General features: G+C 39.1%; 1 protein-coding gene across 1 annotated transcript in view; it reads right to left on the bottom strand.

The window, feature by feature from the left end:
• MCF2L2 (MCF.2 cell line derived transforming sequence-like 2) overlaps positions 1 to 20,876 on the bottom strand; it is a 195,338-nt gene that overhangs the window by 5,558 nt on the left and 168,904 nt on the right. The window contains exons 23-25 of the mRNA XM_011382746.2: positions 18,738 to 18,953; positions 17,754 to 17,846; positions 17,504 to 17,582 (exon numbers count right to left, since the gene is read on the bottom strand). Coding sequence (XP_011381048.2) covers positions 17,504 to 17,582; positions 17,754 to 17,846; positions 18,738 to 18,953 — 388 coding nt within the window. The remainder of the gene's footprint in view (positions 1 to 17,503; positions 17,583 to 17,753; positions 17,847 to 18,737; positions 18,954 to 20,876) is intronic.

Here is a 20,876-nt window from a genome sequence, read left to right as displayed (position 1 = left end):
GGTTAGCAGACAGGTTCTTCCTCTGATACCTTTGTAGCAGAATGATTATTTGTGTTATGTGTATCATTCAATGGCCAGGGTTTTGCAAATCAGGGACAAAACTGAATTCAGAAGTCAAAAATATCAGCACAATCCAAGCTAGTAAAATAGTATTAGCTTAACTCCTTTATGTTAACCAATAGCACCAGACATAGCATACTACACTGTTCTGTGACTGTCCATCATGAAATTGCTTAAGTTCTTAGGAGAATTCCCACCTTACTGCCTTCTCCCACCCAGGCCTTATTGTTGCTGGCATGAGGAAGCCTATCACTTTGTTCTTATGCCAGTAGATCAGCAGGCAAAGAAAGCAGTTGTGATGCTGGAGGAACCGGTCATCATGAGGAGGTTGGGCTGTTACTTAACAGAGGCAGAGAGGAAGGTATCTAGTGCATTGGTGACTCACTGGGACATTTCCAAATACTCCCATGCCCGCGTATAACTGTAAGCGGACAAGGAAAAGAACAATAGACAGACATGAGTCTGGAACGCCCACTATGCCTGCTATCAGCAGAATTGTCAGATGAGGAGGAGGGGGATTTGGAATTCGTGGGAGGGAGATGACGGCTTAAAGTTACAAGCCCAAAACCAGTCACAGACTTAAGTAGGACTCTTACTGTGCACCACAGTGGAAATGTTCTTCTTGGGAACCAATACCTCTAGACCCACTGAGACTAAAATTACAGGGATGTGGGGAACAAATTCCCCATGTGAGAATTTGATAGGAGTATGATAATGAGTAAGGTCACAACTCATTTGACCTCTTGGCTCCCAGATTCATATATTCTGCCTACTAGGGGCACAGTATCATAAAAATGGCTATTGGTTTAAGGTGTATACCACATCCTGAAGGTTAGCACCCCAGCCCTGTGTTGTCATGTCCCAACCTGCTGTTCATCCTCGCCTTCAAGAGGCTATTCCACAGCACTATCAGGTTGGCTGCTTCTGAACAGGGTGGTATATGGTACGACTGGTGGGTTGACTTTGTGATCATATGCCTGTGACTAAGTCTCTCGATCAAAGCAAAGTTCCATGGTTGATCAGACACTATGTGAGTCCTCAGACTGAGGCACTGTGGGCAGAAAAGGCACACATGTCAACCCCGCTCAGGATGAATGACTGTACCTTCTAACCCAGAGGGTATCTCCTGAAATCAACTGTTCTCAAGGGAGGGCATCCAACTGGGGCTCAGCATCGATCTCCATGCTGGCAGGCTGGACAGTCAACAGTGGCAGTAGCTGGATGACTCTTGTTGGCAGGGAGCCCGTGCTGCTGGACCCATGCACACACAGCCTCCCATTCTGCCACCAAGACTTCTCCATTTATGAGCCCATTGTGTAGGCACTGGGGTGCTGAGGAGGAAGCTGGCTGGCACCTGCTGGCCAAGTATCCAGTCGGCTTGGTTGTTTGGTATCTTTTCTGCAATGAATATTCTCTGGTGGGCATTAGCACATGATGCAGAGATCCTCACATTTTGAGGACATGTCCATAGGTTTATGTGCTTCTTCCCCAGTGAGATCGTGTAATCCGATGCTAGTTATTGCTCTGAAAGGGATCAGAGGGGAGGAGAGGATGCATCCTGGGAAGGGTAAGCATTATCTTGTATGTCTCATCTGAGGCTTCTGCATAATCTTGGGAGTGTGGGGAGGAGAAAGGTCTATCATCTAACAAGGGGTAGTGGGCCACTTCTGCTAGTCTAGGGGGCAAGGGTATGTACAGATTCCTCATTGCAAGTTTCACGGTCCCATACCTTCCCTATCAGGGCCTGCCTTGCCTGCTCATCTACTGGCATTAGGAACCTGAATTGATCAGGTGGCAGGACATGCCTGGCTGAGAATTCATTCTTCTCTCGAGTGCTGCCCTCTCTTGTAGGAGGCTAAACACTGCCAATAATGCACTATGAGTCTCACACTGTGCTTTAAATTGATGATTAATCTGAGCCTGTTACTCTCTTCAGTGGATCAGTGGTGCTTGCCAATAGCCTTCCAATTCCACAGTTCTGACAGTTGATATTTCCTCCCAACCTCCCAAATACTAGCGAGAGTTGGTGCATCCCTGTCCACCTATATCTGATCTCAGGTGACTACAGGTGAAGGTCTTAGCATTTGAACTGCTATACCAGGCCAGGGACTAGGATTACCAACACCACCTGATGGAGTCCTCATTGCCATTTGGCCAGCAAGTGACCCAACACCAGAATCCCATCCTTTCTGGGACCTTTCCTGGTAGTGTCTTAGGTCAGGTTTCCCAGAAGCAGATTGTATAAGCGAGCTATGGATAAAAGGCTTTCAGATGAAACCTGTAAGGCAGTGAGGGTGGAAGCCAGGACAAGGAAGAAGCCAGTTGCAGGAGAGGGTTCGGCTAAAGTCAAGCATCAGCCTGATCCCCTGGGAAACTCTGGAGCATGGATGGTACCACAAGTGTCCCATCTTAAGGCGGAAGGGCTGGCTTTTGTACCCTGAATCAGTCAGTCATTGGCTGGCTGTAACCTGCCCTTAAGAGAGGCCATAACCTCTCAGGCAGGTCCTGGCCACAGGGCTCTGGGTAGCTGAGGGCAGTCCTCAGAACAGCTGTGAGCTGTTAGCAGCAAACCTCAAAGCAGCTGGATAATGGGTGTACCTGCCTGATAAAAAGGATTTGGGCCAGGTATCAACAGCTTCCACTATACTAACTGCATGTGGGCTTTTTTTTTTTTTTAATTAAAAAAATAATAGATTTTAGTTTTAGAGCAGTTTTAGCTTTACATAAAAATTGAGCAGAAAGTACAGAGAGTTCCCATATAACTAACTCCATGCTCTCCCCACAGTTTCTATTGTTAACATCTTGCATTAGTGTGGTACATTTGTTACAATTGATGAACCAATATAGATACATTATTATTAACTAAAGTTCATAGTTTATCTTAGGGTTTATACTTTGTGTTGTATAGTAATGGGTTAGGATAAATACATAGTGTCATATGTCCATCAATATAATATACAGAACAGTTTTACAGCCCTAAAAATCTCCTGTGCTCCATCTAGTCATCCCCCAACCACTACCCCGAACCCAGGTAACCACTGATCTTTTCACTATCTCTATAGTTTTGCCTTTTCAGAGTGTCATATAGATGGAATCATATAGTATGTAGCCTTTTAAAACTGGCTTCTTTCACTTAGCAATATTCATTTAAGTTTCCTCTGTGTCTTTTTGTGACTTGATAGCTCGTTTCTTCTTGCCACTGAATAATATTCCATTGTATGAATATACCATAGTTTGCAACTCATTTGGAGTATGATTGCTGGACTGTATGGGAAAACTATCTTTAGCTTTGTAAGCAATTGCCAAATTGTACCATTTTAAAATTTCACCAACGATCAGAGAGTTCCTGTTGCTCCATATCCTCACCAGCATTTGGTATTTTCAGTGTACTGTTCTAGTTTTCACAATATAACTGAGTTGGGTTTTTTTGCTTAATCTTCTAAAGAGCTGACTGGTTTTTGTGACTCTAATTAGTGAAAAAAATCACCAAAACTCACACCGATATAAGTTTTTCACCTATCTTTCTGTCTCCTGAAACCAGCCTGCTTTCCTAGCACTAAAGGTGTGTGCATGCATGTGTGTGCACACACAGAAACACAGACATATATGGACATGGTCTATAATCAAGTATAGACTAGGATACACTTAACTAAATATTATCCATCCTTCTGCTCACCTCACATCTTTGGGTCTGATGATCTTCAATTAGCAGGACAGAAACAGAAAGGAAAAAAGAAAGGCACCTGGATAATCCACATCCTTATGTTGTAGGTGAAGGAGGAATTATAACTGTATTAATTGGCTCATATCTGCAAATTTGTAGATTGTGCCAATGTTGACCATTCTGTCCTCAAGCAAAGGATCTTTTAAAGGTCTCTTTAAGAGATTCTTGGCACATGAAAAAGGGAGTCAAATGCCTCAGAACAAAACATACTTTATGACTAGACATGGTTGGTAGGCTCAATATTATCATAGTGCTTGATAATCTGAAGAGTCTCCTGTTAAATAAATATCCTACCTGGTTGAGAATAGAATTCTCAAAACATATTTTACTCATCTGTAGGGCCCCAGCTGAAAGAAGAGTCCAATACCAGGGGTCTTCCTTCAGTCTGAGTTTTTCATAATAAAAAGGGCAGCTGGGATATGGATCGATCAGAGACAGTATTGGGGGATAAAGCCAATTATTTAGGAGATGAAAAGATAATTTTATCTTTTATTTAAAAAGTTTTTCATAAGCCAATACAAAGTCTCCATGGAAAACAAAACAGAAATTTTACATCTTTCAGAGATTCTGCTACAATCCATACAGGGGCAGGACTTATCATATAAAGAAAATTTAGGAACCAAATTCTATGAACTCTCACCAGCCAAGATTTTTCTCAAGCCTCACTTTTCCTGGTCTGTACTACAAAGAAAATAAGTCATTTAAAAATTTTCCAAATATACCACACATTTTCCAAATATAACACACATATATATCCTAATTGAGAATCACTGCCTTATTAAATGGCATTGCCATTACTATTTGGTGACCAAGACTGAACATCCAATTTCTTAATTATGTGACCATCTTCATGTTAATTTGCCATTTCATGCTCCTTAACATCAAAAGTCTAGAAGTCTGATGAAGAAACATACATTAGTTAGCCTTGCCCTGGAGTAGGGAGTGGGGTCTGTGTAGCTGTCTTTAAAGACTGTTTCTAGATGCTTAATAAATTTATTTTGAACTGAAACTCCTTTCAGAGGCCTTTTCTAACTAAGTTGTATGCCTGAATACATATTTCATATCCCACCAAATTAATTACATAGAAATCCAAATCCAAAATCTCAAATACTAAATTCTCAAGAGTTTGATCATGGGCAGTGGTTAAAGCAGAAAGTAAAAGGTCTTTTGGAAAAGATTATTTTTAGCTTAAACAGGTAAGAAAAGAAAAGATGAAAACAAAAACAGCACATTCAATGCCCCATAAACATACAAAATATAAAAATGCTTCCACGCTTATTTTTCTTTTTGATCCCATCCCCAGTTCTGCCTACCAGAAAACTGACACACAGAGAAGTTAGAGGTGAAGTCCTGTGAGTGAGCACATAGATCAAGTGATCCTAACCTTTCCATGGAAAACTGTGAGAGGAGGTGAAATCCATAAATCCTGAATAGAGCCAGAAATAAAGTGCCACCATCCCGTATCTTTATTCTCAAGCAGACATTCTGGCAATTCTCTTATCTCTACAACCATTTCCTTAAGAGGTCAGCTTTTCCAAAGGGGAAGCTCTTCTCAACATGAAATGTTTGCCCTTCATTTAAATTCTGGCCTAATTAGATCTGTGTAAATGAACAGCATGAAATTGATTTTATACCTTTCTTCTCAGTCACATAATCGAGGAAGGGCTGAGAATTAGTCGACGTCTTCCTCAGCTTCTGAGCTGCTGTGTTCACCCATTGCTTCCATGCGCCACTCTCCCATTGGATCCTGCCTTTGATCTCACATGTGCTGGGAACTGGGTCTTTCCTATTACTAGTACCTCTTCCTATATTTTCAATCCACGATGCAAATTCCACTTTCTTGCCTTTGCTTTAGAGAACTACATATGAACATCGAACCATTGGAAAGAATTGCACTTGCATTCCCCCCTAACCAGTTGGAGTGGTGCTGACTTAGCCCAGGTTCTCCTGGTGTAAAGTCTCAAGGGCCTCCTTCATCCTTCTCCTTCACTTTAGTCCGAGACCTGCCCAGGCTCTGTGCATGACATTCAACAAGGGAATGTTCAAGGGACACCACTTGCTGGATTATACAGTTAACATCTAACTGGTTGCAAGTTTTAAACGGGGAGAGGTAAGGAGGAGGAATTCACTTTCACCCTCTTAAAAGCTTTTTCCTTGGCTCATGATAGTTTCCTTTTTCCCTCTTCTCTGTCCTGAAGTGTCATGTAGTACAGTAACTCTTTTGAGTTAGATTAAGTCAACAAATAAACACTTGCTGGGCACTGAAGATCAGGGAGAAATAAAATGTGTCTTGAGCTAAACTTCATGAGAGTAGTTTGCTAGCCTGATGTGATTATTCAATGAGCACTGTTACTTGTTTATTCACTAAACATTTACTGAACTACCGAATGCCAGGCCCTTGTATAATATGAGGCCCAAGGGAAGCTCAAACTAATAAGACAACTTTCACGCCTCCAAGGAATTCATGGTATGGTGGAGAAAAAAACTTAATCACATTATAGCACCTTAAATGCTGTACTAGAGTGCTCTGTATGAGCATGGATTCAGGGGAAAGGAGAGGGATTCACCCGTTTACAAGAGCCCTCACTCCTTCCCACCTCTATCATCTCATTGTTTTAAGGCCTGGAGTGCGTCTATTGTGATCAGGCCAAATAAGCCAAGAGAAACTATGCAATCTCCTGTATCTGAACTGGATCACAGTCTACGAGTTCATTCAAAAAGCATTTATTAAGTATCCTCTGAATGCCTTGCTCAGGGAGAGGAATTATAGATGAGAAAGTTTCTAAGTAAGCAGGAATAGATGGGGTGACGAGCACCAGTGAGAACTTAACTCTGAAAGAAGTGTGAGTGCATCTTCTTCCCAGACAAGGAGGAATGAAGAAAGGAAGGATGATCAGGGACTTCTGAGTGGAGTGAGGGAATCTGAATGAGTTCACATCAGAGGATATATTTGCCTACTTTGCAAACGAGGAGGTAGGGCAGCCTGGCGAAAATCACAGTAGAATTGGTTCTCATATGAAATCTCAAGAAAACAGCCAGAAACAAGGCTAATTAAAGGAGGTTTCATATGGCAGGTGTGACCTCAACTGGCAACAGAGCAAGCAAGTATTAGGAAAGATTCCCTAGGCTGGCAGTGGGTGGGGTAACAGATAGATAGATAGATAGATAGATAGATAGATAGATAGATAGATAGATAGATAGGTAGATAGAGAGATACTTTTTAAATTGAAAATCTCTTGTAATAAGCTAAGTGTTAAAAAATATCAAAAATGAAATTATGTTGAATTAATATGGACTATCTGCAATATTTAACCCTTCTTAAAAAAAATAGGTATATACCTAGTGCTTGCTTCAAACTGTGGATTCTCTTTGGCCTGAAATAAAAAAAAATCGACACTCTAAAATGTAAGCTAATTTAAATTGATTTTATATGTTGATTTTATACACATATACACGCATAGAGAGAATACTAAAAATATATATGTAAGGATGTAGATCTGAGTCTTATTGTCCTAAAAATTCAGGAAGCTTTTCATTGGTCCTGGCTTACTTGGCCTTGGTGTCCTTTCCCCATTCTCTGCCCTTCCTGCTGCATTCTCTGCATGCCTCTATTCTGGTCCCTCTCAGTTTCCGTAGTTAGCTCCATCAATACTGAATTAAGGAATAAATGATGAACCCATTAAGTGCTCATTTTTTCCACCAGATCCCAAATTATCCGACCTGGTGAGAGAAAGTTGTTTCAGGCACAGTGATAGGAATCATGTCCTTTGCTCAGGTGTTGTTTTAGCTATAAGAGTAACACCAGGTCTCAAGCTCCAGTGGCTCCCCACTGCCCACACCAGCGTACAAACCAAACTCTCCAGTTTAATACATGTTTGAGGCTTACCTCTCTTCTCTCAATCTCATTTCCTTCCACTCTATCTGTGAACTTCTCAAGCAAGGCTCCAAATCATGCTCACTGGACATGCTCACTTAGAGGCAGCTCAGTGACTTGCAAAGGTTCCTGGATCCACCCTTTATCGCCCATGTGACTGGCATGAGTTGCCCAGTCACTAGGATGGGGCTGCAGCCTTCATTTCCCAGCCCCATGCTCTGGCCATCTGCCAGGGCTAGGATTTGCCTTGTGTCTCATGCACTGCACTGCACTGCACTGTCCCTACAAAGCTGCCTGCCACCAGAGCCCTTCCCAGTGAGCCTGGTCTTTCCCTGTCTCTCTAGGCCTCCTGGTCACAGGTAGTCAGGCCACAAAGGAAGAGGCTGTCCCAAACTAAAGATCCTGCCTCCTGTGATGACTTGTCGTGCTGCTGTGTCTCACTCATCAGGTTATACTCTATCTTCCCTGCACAAGCCCTCTCTGGCTCTGTAACTCTTTCCGGGCACAAGGCCCCTTCTGCCTGGCTGTCTTTAGAGGTCCTGTCTCCACATCCCTCAGCAGCTGCCAGTGTCCTTCCTGTCACCTTAGAGGTGGCTGGGGTCCTTGTATGCCTTGCTAGAGTGCACAGTTATTATACCCAGCAATCTCCAGTTAAAGATGGTGTAGGCGGTGTAGGAATAAACTGAGGTGATAAATGTCATGTGTATCAGAGCTTTAAAAAGTACTAGATAGACATAAGGTTCTGGTATTCCTGATCTTGGAACTTTAAAACCCTTCCTCCCTTGTTGCCTGATTCCCTTGAGTCTGTGTTCTGCCCTTGGAGTCTCATCTTCTCTCAGGGACCAGCCCAAGGCCCCTACTCCTGCTCCTTAACACAGGGAACTGTGGGCCCCTCTGAATTCCTAGAGCCCTCGCTGTTGGCATCACTCACGGACCCTGTTCAGTGAGCCAGGCTCAGGAGACCTGGTTCTGCTACTGAAAAGTTGTGTGAAATTGAACCTCTGTTTGCCAGTCTGTAAAAGGAATGGGCTAAGGCCATACCTCTGAGTCTGTCTTTCAGTTCAGTAGAGTTTTTTTGTTTTTTGTTTTTCCAGTCTAAACTACATGCTAGGTTCTAGTGCTGCTTCTTATCTAGATTATAAATTTCTGTCACAAACTAGGGAGCATATTGCTAGGACTTGAGGGGGGATTGAGAAATGTGTTTCTGAATTGTTTACTGAATAAATGCCATGTCCTCATAACATACGTGTCTTTTCCTGCAGGGCAGGACAGGGTGATTCAGTTAAAATCTAAATTGTAGATAAGCTCAATATTATTAAGATGTCCGTTATTACCAAATTAATCTATAGATTTTACACAATCCCAATTAAAATCTCAGCAAAGAATTTTTTTTTTCAGGTAAAAATTGATGAACTGATTCTAAAATATATACAGAAATGTAAAGGATATAGAATAGCCAAAACAACTTTTAAAAGGAAAAACAAAGTTGGAGGACTCAAATGATCTCATTTTAAGATGTATTATAAAGCTACTAAACAAGATGGTAAGATGTTGATGTCAAGATAGATAAATAGATCAATGGAACAGAATAGAGCATCCAGAAATATATGCACTTATGTAAATAGGCAATTAGAGACACCGCAATGGAACAACTAGACATCAATAAGCAAAAAACTGAACTTTGATTTACATATCACACCATCTACCAAAAAGAAAACAAAACCTCAAAATGGATCAGAGATTTAAATGTAAATATAAAACTATAAAATTTCTAGGAGAAAACATAGGAGACAATCTTTGTGACTGTTAGACAAAGATTTCTTAGGCGCAACACCAAAAGTGTGATCCATATATTTTTAAAAATCAGATTTCATCAAAATTAAAATCTTCTGCTCTTCCAAAGATATTCTTAAGATAAGCCACATGCTAAGGAAACATTTGCAAAGCATATATCTAATAAAGAATTTGTATCTATAATATATATTTTAAAAACTCTCAAAACTCAATAATAAGAAAACAATACGCAGAAAATTTAAAAAGACACTTCACCAAAGAAGATATATAAATAGCAAAGAAGCACAAGAAAAGATGCTCAACCATTAGTCATTAGGAAAAAGCAAATTAAAACCTCAATGACAATCCACTACTCACCTATCAGAACACTTAAAGACTAAATGTTAAAAAGACTGACAATAATATGTGAAACTTTTATATACTGCTATGGGAATGTAAAAAAATAATTTAGCAATTTCTTAAAAAGTTAAATATGCACCTGCCATATGGCCTAAACATTACACTCTTAGATACTAACCCAAAAGAAATGAAAACATACGTCCACAAGAAGATTTGTACTTGAATGTTCATAGCAGCATTATTCAAAATAGCCCATAAGAGTGGAAACAAACCAAATGTTCATTAACGGGTAAATGGATAAAGAAATTGGGGTATATCCAAACAGTAGAATACTACACAGTAATTAAAAAGAATGTACTATTGTTATACGAGCAACATGAATGAATCTTAAAATAACTATGCTAAGTGAGGGAAACCGGACCAAAAAAGTACATGCTGTATGATTTCCTTTATAAAGTTCTAGAAAATTTGAACTAATCTATAGTGACAGAAAAAAGATCAATGTTCACCTGGAAAGCAAGGGGGGAGATGGGGCAAGATAAAGGTAATAAAAAAGGGGCATCAGGAAACTTTTTGGGGTGATAGATGGGTTCATTATCTTGATTGCGATGATGCTTTCAGAGGTATGTACATATGTCAAAACGTATCAAAGAGCATACTCTAAATATGTTTATTATGTCAGTTATATCCCAATAAAGCCTTTTAAAAATAGTAGTTTAAGGCCTCTGTCCAGAAACTTCAATAAGTTAAGTATTCCCAGGCGTTCACCCTCACTATTCTAATTCCACAGTTCTAAGGTAAACCCAGAAATCTAGATTTGTAACAAGCCCTTCAAGTAATTCTAATGCAGGTTTGTCCCTAAACCACCCTCTGTGAAACACTGGTCTAGGGAGTGAAGATTTCTAGAACAATCTTGTGACTAGAATGTTGTTTCTGGGGAAAAGAAGTAGCCTTTTCTACTAGGATTATTATGACTTTCTGTTTTATGCTTCCTAAGCACTCATACTCAATTAGAATAACATACATTTAACACAGTAATAATAGTTCAACAGCAAAACTAAACCATAGTTTTTTTCCCATCTTACCTTTCTATAAATTAAAATCAATTATATAATCTTGTTACTACTTACTGGCAGAGGCCTACGGTTTACAAGAACTATGTCACTTGGTTGTTGTGACAGAAAATTGATGTCGTTTTCTAATCACATTTCTTAGTTTAATCTTTTTCCATATGACTCACACACACCCTCACATCCTACCGACCAGCTGAAGATCAGAGAAAATACAAAAAGAGTATGAAACGGTTACATTCTTGCGAAGTCTGTGAAGACAAAGTTTATCTTTTTCATATTTATGTCATTTTCCTTACTAAGCACACAAACTATCATCAGTATAAATGATGGGATATAGAGTTTCCACATGAAACTAGCATTTCTTAACCCTAACAACATTACCTGAAGGAAATACTAGCTCTCAGTGGAAGAAGCTTGTTGTGGGTTTCCCTACCAAATATCCTTGCTGTTATGAGCATCCATTGAAGAAAACAAATGTGACAGGGTAACAGAGATAACGATTTTTTAATTATTGAAAGGAATACAGAGAATGACATCTGTGAAAATGGTGCAGAAAAAAAAAATCCTCCAAAATTATCTCCTATGTGAAAGCATGGAAGAACTAGCAAAAGTAGATCAGAAACAATGTTTTAGGACTACTGTAAATTAAGCAAAAGCTTACAGCATTCAAGAAAGGATTTATTTAAGAAAGATGGCTGAATCTCAGTATGAACAGTAAGCTTTGTGGTATTTTAATTGCCCCATGTCCATCCTACCCTTCCTTCTTGGTGATAGCTTTGGAAACCAACAGCCTGCAATCATGGTGAAAATCAGCAATCTGGCAGCCATAGGAGGGGGCAGAACAGGGTTGGAACTCTGTCAAAGTCTCATTTCCAGAGAATTGTCATTATTTTCCTTGGAATACCCTACTTGCAAGGCTGTCTTTATTAGACCTGATTCAAAGTTTGCCTAATGTGAAAAGCCTTTTCCCCAGGGGTATTTGTAAAACATGAGTAGTGGCAACTGTTAAATTTCTTGGCTGCCTAAAGCACTGGATAAAAGCTGGGGCAAAAACCGGCTAATTAAAAGTTTAAAAGGAAAAGTTGGTAATGAGATGTCCATGGTGGCTTTAAAAAGCTCCAAAATATTCCTGAGAATCCAGAAGGCCATGTGCAAGTGCCCAGGCCTGTATGCATGCTAAGGAAAGATCTGAGAAGGCCTTAAGCTCTCACCGCTGGCTGATCATTTTGCTTTGCACAAACAGGAAGTGAAGACTAAGGTGGAATTGTCACCTGCCTGGCTGGGTATTGAAGGTGTGCTTCAATATCCACACAGAGCCCCTTGGCAAAGACTGGAATATTTATTGGTTTCAGGTTTTTAAGGAAATCTCTACTCAGTCATTAACTGAGCAGAAACTTCAGTGCCACGCATGAATACAGATTTGACCGGATTAGTTTAGAAAAGTCACTAAATAAATGATCAACAACAAAAACAAAATTGACGACAACAGCAAGCACTGGAGATGGAGGAGAATCTGAATTCCAGAGTTGCCACATTGTGTTATTTTAAATGTCCAGTTTTCAACAGAAAACTATGAGACATGCAAAGAAGCAAGAAAGTGTGGCCGATACAAATTTAAAAAAACAGTCAGTAGAAACTGTCCCTGAGGAAGCCAAGCTATTGGACTTCTTAGACCAAGGATTTAAATCAGCTATTTAATAATTGTTCAAAGAGTTAAAGGAAACCAAAAATAAAAAAGCTAAAGGAAAGTCTGAGAAAAACTCTCATCAAATAGAGAATATAAATAGAGAGAAATCATATTTTAAAAGGGCAAAATAGAAATTCTGGGTTAAAAAATATAATAACTGAAATGAAAAACTCACTAGAGTGGCTCAAGAGCAGATATGATCAGGCAGAAGAAAGAATACAGTCCTTACATATAGATCAATTGAAACTATCCAGTTTGAGGAAGAGAAAGAAAAAGAATGAAAAAAAAAATGAACAGAGCTTTAAAGACCTGTAGGACACTATCGAGTATACCAACATACATATAATAAGAGTTCCAAAAGAATAAGAAAGAAAGAGGCTGAAAAGGTATTTAAAGAAATAATGTCTGAAGACTTCTCAAATTTGATGAAAAGCACCTGTTTACATTTCCAGGATGATTTACAGAACTCCAAGAAATATAAAGTCAAAGAGATCCAAACCTAGATGTATCATAATCGAACTGTCCAAAGACAAAGAAAGGATCTGGAAAGCAGCAAGAGAAAAGCAACTTGTCACATGCAAAGGCTCTTCAATAAGATTAATAGATGATCTCTTATGAGAAACAATGGAGGCCACACTACAGTGGGATGACATATTCAAAGTGCTTAAAGAAAAAGACTGTCAATCAAGAATACTATATCTATGGCCAGTTGATTTTCAAGAGTGCTGTCTTGGTTTGGGCTGCTATAACAAAGTACCATAGACTGGGTGGCTGATAAACAACAGAAATTTATTTCTCACCGTTCTGGAGGCTAGAAGTCTGAGATCAGGGTGCCAACATGGTCGAATTCTGGTGAAGACCCTCTTCTACAGATTGCCGACTTCTCGTTGTATGCTCACATAGCAGAGAGAGGAAGCAAACTCTCCCACGGTATTTATAAGAGCTCCACGCTAATGACCTCATCTACTCCTAATTACCTCCCAAAGGCTTCACTTCCTAATACCATGACAGTGGGAGGTAGAATTCAACATATGAGGAAACACAAACATTGTTATGAAATTTGAGTCCATAATAAGTGCCAAGACCATTCAGTGGGAGAAAGAATAGTCTTTTCAACAAATAGTTCAGGGACAACAGGATATCCACATGCAAAAGAGTGAACTTAGATCCCTAATTCACACCATTAACAAAAAATTAACTCAAAATAGATCAAAGACCTAAACATAAGAGTTAAAACTAAATTCTTAGAAGAAAGTATAGATGTAAATATTTACAATCTTGGATTAGGCAATGGTTTCTTAGCTATAACACCAAAACACAAGCAACTAAAGAAAAATATATAAATTAGATTTCATCACAAGTAAAAACCTTTACTCTTCAAAAGATATCAAGAAAGTGAAAAGACAACCAATGGAATGGGAAAAAAAATATTTGTAAATCATATGTCTGATAAGAGTCTAGAAGCCAGAATGTATAAATAATTTTTACAATTCGACAAATAATTTAATTTAAAAAATGGACAAAAAAGTCAAATAGACATCTCTTCAAAGAAAACATATAATGGAGAAAAAAAATGACATAGATGACAGAGGCTCTGTCATCTCTCTGGTGACCAAATTAAAGTTGTGACAGAAACAAGGAGCAGCAGCAAGGAAGAATTGCCTGGGATCTAGGTAAACAAGCCATACAACGAGGGAGAAATCCAAGAAGTCACCCTGCAATGGCAGAAGTTAGGACGGGGTGAGGACGTGGGGCTACCCGGTCTCGAGCGGCTGAGTGAGACAGAGGCTGCAGCGGTGGCAGACATCTCTTAAAGGGGCTGCATCTGCGAGCAGATTTTCGCGGTGCCAGACCTGCTCACTCTGCGTACCAGTGATGATTTGGCTGCATGCAGAGGGCACAAGGGACTTAAAAGGAGACATTGTTGGAGTGAGAGCTAAAGTGAGACTTGCTGGGTACAGAAGTGCCTGTGGTATCCATTGTTCCCTCTTGAGTCCTCCCTGCTATCAGTGCAGCCAACACAATGCTGCCATAGCTGTAATGTCATCAAACTGGATAACAGAGGTCGCTCTGCCCAGAGGATTCCCTGAAACCCCACCTACCCTAACTCATGCTTCCACCCAAGCCACATCCAAATATATCCTCAACGAGTTAGGTGATCTTTGATGAACAGCACCTAGACTCACACTGGATCCAGCTGGCTTCGGTTTCTGATGTGGCCTTTTGAGGCAACTATAAGCACAGCATCTGTGGATTGCTTGCTGAATCTTAACAGGTAGCCCCAGAGGGGTAGAGTCTTGGGCTAAATTTGGCCTGCAGCTGAACCCCTCTCAGGACTGTGCCCCCTGCTTCACAAATCCACACTAATAAGACTGGGAGACTTAGGAGCTTTGCTTAGTACGTAGAAACAGACACGGAAAGGCAGCCAAAATGGGAAGACAAGCAGAAACTATATGAGAGAAGAGAACAGAGATCCAGATATAATGGAGTCATCAAGTAGCCTAACAAATGCAGATTTCAAAACACTGGTTATAAAAACGCTCAGTGAACTCACAGGAAGTGTAGATAAATTCCGTGAGAACTTCGACAAAGAGATAAAAAACATAAAAATGGAAACGGAAATTATAAATAGGAACCAGTCTGAAATGAGGAACACATTATCTGAGATGAGAAGTATATTAAATGTAATAAACAAAGGAATAAACAAAGTGAATAAAGAAGAGGATCAAATAAATGTCTTATTAGAGGACACACAATCAGAACAGCAAGAAATAAGATGCCAAGACTTTAAAAATAATTTAAGGAGAATATGGAATACTATTAAGTGTCCAAATATCTGTGTAACTGATCAGTGTAACTGAAGAAAATCAAGACGTTGAACAACTGTTTGAAGAAATAATGATGGAAAACTCCCCTAACCTGGTGAAGGAAATGGACATAAAACTCCAGGAAGCTTAGAGAATTCCAAAAATCATAATTAAAATGCCAAAGGTTAATACAAAGAAAGAATATTAAAAGCAGCAAGAGAAAAGCAGATAGTTACTTATAAAGGAACACCCATATGACTGGTAGCTGATTTCTCAAAGGAAACTATGCAGGACAGAAGGGCTTGGCAAAAAATATTCGACAGGATGAAGACCCAGGATCTACAACCAAGAATAATTTATCCAGCAAAGCTATCATTTAGAGTGGAAGGACAGATAAAGAGCTTCCCAGACAAATCTAAGCTAAAGGAATTTATCACCACCAAGCTAGTATTACAGGAAATGTTGGAGGGACTTCTTTAAGAAGAAAAAACATGTATCAAAAACAAGAATAAAGTATGGTAACAACTACATTCCTATCAGTAAGTACCTTAAATGGAAAAGAATTAAGTGCTCCAACCAAGGGATGGAGCGGCTAAAAGAATAAGAAAACAAGACCCCTACATATGAAAAGGAAGGGGATGGAAAAAGATATTGCTTTGATGGACCTAGAAGGTATTTAAGTCAGACAGAAAAAGATAAACACTATAGATGTCACTTATATGTGGAATCCAAGGAATAAAAAGAACAAACTAATCAAAACAGACTTACAAATATAGTGGACAATTTGGTGATGGACAGAAGAGAGGGGATTTTGGGGGCTGGGAGAACGAGGTGAAGGGTTAAAGAAGTACAAATGAGTAGCTGATGGATGGTCATGGGGATGGGGAGCATGGCATAAGGTGGAGGGTCAGTGGAGGGAGGGAGCAATTGGGGGGGGTCATTTTATGAACTATATAGATGTTTAACCAATGTACTATATACTTGAAACTAATTAAAATTTTTTAGAAAAAGAAAACATACAAATGGCCAATAACCACATGAAAAGATGCTAAACATCACTAGCATTAGGGAAATGGAAAACGAAACCACAATAAGCTACCACTCCATGCCTACAAGGATGGTTATCATTATAACAACAACAACAAAATGACAATAACAAGTGTTGATGAAAAAGAGAAAATGGAACCCTCATATATTGCTGGTGGGAAGGAGAAAGGGTGCTGCTTCGGAAAATAATTTGGAAATTCCTCGGAAAGTTCACATGGAATTACCACATGGCACAGCATACACATACATCCCAGAGAATTGATATCATGGAATCATACAAAAGTTCGTATACAGGTTTCCACAGTAGCATTATTCCAATATCCAAAAATATAAACAACTCAAATATCCATCAACAGATGAATGGATAAACAAATATGGTATATCTATACAACGCACTATTATTTAGCTATAAAAAAATGAAGTACTGATACAAGCTACAACATGGATGAACACTGAAAAAATTAAGTTGAGTGAAAGAAACGAGACAGAAAGTGCCACATTTTGTATGATTCCATTTACATAAAATGTCTAGAATAAGAAAATCCACAGAAACAAAAGGTAGATAAGTTGTTGCCAGGGGCTGGGTGGAGAAAGAGGATGGGGAACAATTGCTATTGGGTACAGGGTTTTATTGTGGGAGGGCAGGATGCTAAATGTTCTGGAATTAGAGAGTGGTACTAGTTGCGCAACCCTGTGAATAGACAAAACCCAATGAATTGTACACTTTAAGAAAGTGAATTTTATGTTACATTAATTATATCTCAACTTAAAAAAAAAAAGTAGTATAGCTTCCGAAAGTAGTACTGGACATTTAAATTTTCATTAACATTTTCTTGGGTTGTTTTGCGGTATTGGATCGAGAAGCTGATCTTGGCAATTAGATACGTTGTGGGGGACATGACTAAAAGGGGCACATGCCTACACAACCACGGAAAAAATTCACACGATCTAAAGTGATCAGGGCTTCCAGATGAAAATGTGGCCACAGTTATTTTCCTGGCAAATTATTTTAACAAAATCCCCAATCTGCCCACCTACCACAAAGCTGGAAATAGTATAATTCTCCAGAATTATACAAGTTAACAGGAGTAACCCTACCTTTCATATTGTTTTGTTGTTCCGTCAGTAATTTATTTATTTCTGAGAACCAACAATCTCTGATTTCTTTTGAAGCTGCCTGCAATTACAGATAAGAAAATACTATGAGTGTCACATCACCTGGAGTATTAATTGCACAGGGCTTTTATTCTCTGGGTGACCTTTAGAATAATGAGATGGAAGACACTTATAAAGTCATGGGAACACCAGGGAGGGGAGAGGACAGCTGCAGGGAGAGCATGAGCTTTACCTGCAGGATGTATTTCTCAAGTCCATTTCGGTTGGAAATTTCAAACTTTCTGTTGCTTCCCCTTTCAAGTTGGTGAATTGAAAGTGTCATCAACTGTCATAAAGAAAAAAGATAACTTTCTATACCGTCATTTTCTGATTTCAAAATTGTCACTACTGGCTACTTTATTCCTTTCTACCCCCGATAGTTCTCTTCTTCCATCTTCCTTCTAAAGGTTTAACTGTCCTCTGTTAATGGCCCCCAAAGAGCATAAAACACAATCTGGTACAGTATCATCTGTCTTGCTGTTTCAGAGGACAACACAGACTACATCTTTCCATATGTAGAGCTGTAGCCTGGCAACCTTCAAGCAAATAAATCATCTCTCCTTTACCACCTAAGTATTTCACAAATCTCTCTGTAACAGTAACTGAATTAGTATCCACTAGTAATTGTAAATAACAAAAGCTACAATGAATAAATTAACAACTTTAATCACAAGAACACAAATGTGTGTGTGGGATGGGGATTGTGTGTGTCTCATTGCTAGCTGTGAAACATTTCCTAGCTGTGAAACATATACAGACGAGAGTCAATGCTTGGTGAAAACTTGGGTTCCTAGAATCCCCGGATCAGGATACTGCCTATACTTGGATGCAGAAGAGACAGTCAAAGATTAAAGTCCAGCTCATGTTCTCATGACCAAGTCTTTCCTCTGCCTGGAGGAAAGAGGGTACTTTTTACATCGATTTGTCCAGACAGACTACTATATAGTCCCTTTTCTCTACTTAGCACAAGTCACCTCTATTCCAGCTCTGACCCTGTCTAGTGACTGATTACAAGCTCTAATTTTGGAGAAGTCATTTCTGGGTGTGGATTCTAGCTCTGTGGTGTGGCGTTTGGCAAGTAAACCTCAGTTTCAGTTTCCTAGCTATAAAACAAGGATAACAATATTTCTCTCAATAGGGTTGTGCTGACTCCCAGGTGTAACAAGGACCCCTTTACCTTCATAGACTTCTTAAAGCTGTAATGAGGAGATAGGCCCTGGCCACTGGGCTCCATTCGTATCTTACAGAACACTAGTCCCCTTTCAAAGAGATAAATTTGCCTCTGGCTGGGCTTAAATCGAATAAAATCCTTCATCTTATAGCGATCCTTGTGAACTGTCCAGACGTTGAAAGAGCCGCACATCAACAGCTTGCCCAGTTTTCCGATGTCGTCCTTGTAGAAACACAGACACACACAGGAAGAAGGTGTTAAATTATGTGACAGGGAAAGAACTCTTAGGGATCTCTCTTCAAATCATACTTATTTGAAGTTTACAATCTTAAAAGTGCCACTCAGGCTAATCTGTCACTAAATCAAAACTACAATTTGGCCAGCTTCATTGAGCATGGCACCATTCATTTTTAGAAGGAAGTAATTCGATAGTCTAAGGTAATAAACATAAAGCTTGCTAGAAATACCTAAATTAGAGATATTGATACTCTGATATTTTTGTAATTAATTTTAGCTAGCAGAATTCCATTTTCTTTGTTTTTGACATATGACAGTACTTGAAAAGGGCAAGAAATTAACATTTTAATTATGTTCAGGAGAGACAATTTTTGCTGCACTATGGATCTTTGATAATCCATGTGTTCCATCTGTATCCTAACATTTGCTTCATGTATTTGAGAACCTGAGAACATGAGAAAGCTTAGTATGACTTAATCTTCATAACTCTGTAATGGAAATGGTAATTACATTCAACTCTGCGTTTTTCAGAGCGAGTAAACAGTGTAAAGGTATTCTCAAATGACAAATATTTTAAAAAGTTGATTTGCCTCTCTCTCCAACAGCAGGCCCACCTTTCTCAGTGAAAGTTGAAAGTCCACATGAGGTGACTCTGCCTTCTCTGAGCTTTCTCTAACGGGTAGTGGAGTGAGATGAGATGGGAATGTGGTATTTTTCATGTTATATCACTTAAAGTAGACAATCGAGCATTTATTTTCTTGAGTCAAAACACCAAAAGGAAAAATTATTTGAACCGGACCAGGACAGAGGAATTTTCCTGAGTTATATCTAGCTAAGATAAATCTCTACAATTTCTAACTGTTAATACTAGAAATATGTACATTTTGCATAAATGATTAGGCATTTTTATAGTTTATTGTTTATACTAAACAAACTGTGACTATCTTTTCTTAAGAAGAATCGACTGTACTTCAGAAATTTAAAAATAAAAATTCATGAGAAATAAACTAGTCATTTCTATGGCATTTGTGGCATATTTTCTGTGCTGATTTTCTCTTTTTGCTTTGTAAAATTTGCATGTGTTAACTCCTCATGGAGGAATAAAGAGTCCTAGCTACAAGGCCTTCTTTCCCAAAGGTGCAGTGGTCCTGTTCTAGGTTTCACAGGCTCAGCTTGACCACGTTCCAAAGCAGATGGGTGGATGGGTCCATGAGGATCCTTTAGAAGTTTTTCACTGTATCCACATCCTTCAAGGAGCCATGCAAATGTAACCACTCAAGACCTCAGTGATTGCTTTCTCGTTTAAATCCATTCAATCTGTACTATACAGACATAAATAGTATAGGAAATACGTCTTAGTCAAAGCAACTGGCCAAAGTCGATGCTAAATATTTGTCACATGAACAACTGTAATTGGTAGTTTCTATTGTAAAATATAATTACACTCCACCTGATTTCAAAAATTTGATACATCTTATAAAAAATATATATGTTATGGCAACCAGAAAATAACAAGAAAATTAGGATGAAGATAAAAGATTAAAAGATGAAGAGGTTGTACATAAGACTCACACAATAAAGTCATATGAACTTGCTGCAGACACAGCTCTGACCATCTAGTAGGCAGTTCAGAGGGAAACACGGTGAGTTATATGATTGTTATGTCCAAAGACATACCCAAACTACTTGTTCAGGAAAAGCATGGACATTCCTGTTAATAAGACGTGAGACAAATTTCTCCCATGAGTCCTCATAAAGGGTGACAAAGTCAAATGCGGAACACATCCTCAAGCACATCCCAGACTAGATAGATGAATGGATTTTAGGTAAAGCTGTTTTTAAGAACACGTTTGGTGAATGTGGAGGGATCATTTCATAGGCACAGCTGACCAAACAATTCCAAAAGAG

The sequence above is a fragment of the Pteropus vampyrus genome, unplaced genomic scaffold (assembly GCF_000151845.1).
Source record: "Pteropus vampyrus isolate Shadow unplaced genomic scaffold, Pvam_2.0 Scaffold14, whole genome shotgun sequence".
NCBI classification, from domain to species: Eukaryota; Metazoa; Chordata; class Mammalia; order Chiroptera; family Pteropodidae; genus Pteropus; species Pteropus vampyrus.
This window is presented reverse-complemented; position numbering and strand designations above follow the sequence as displayed.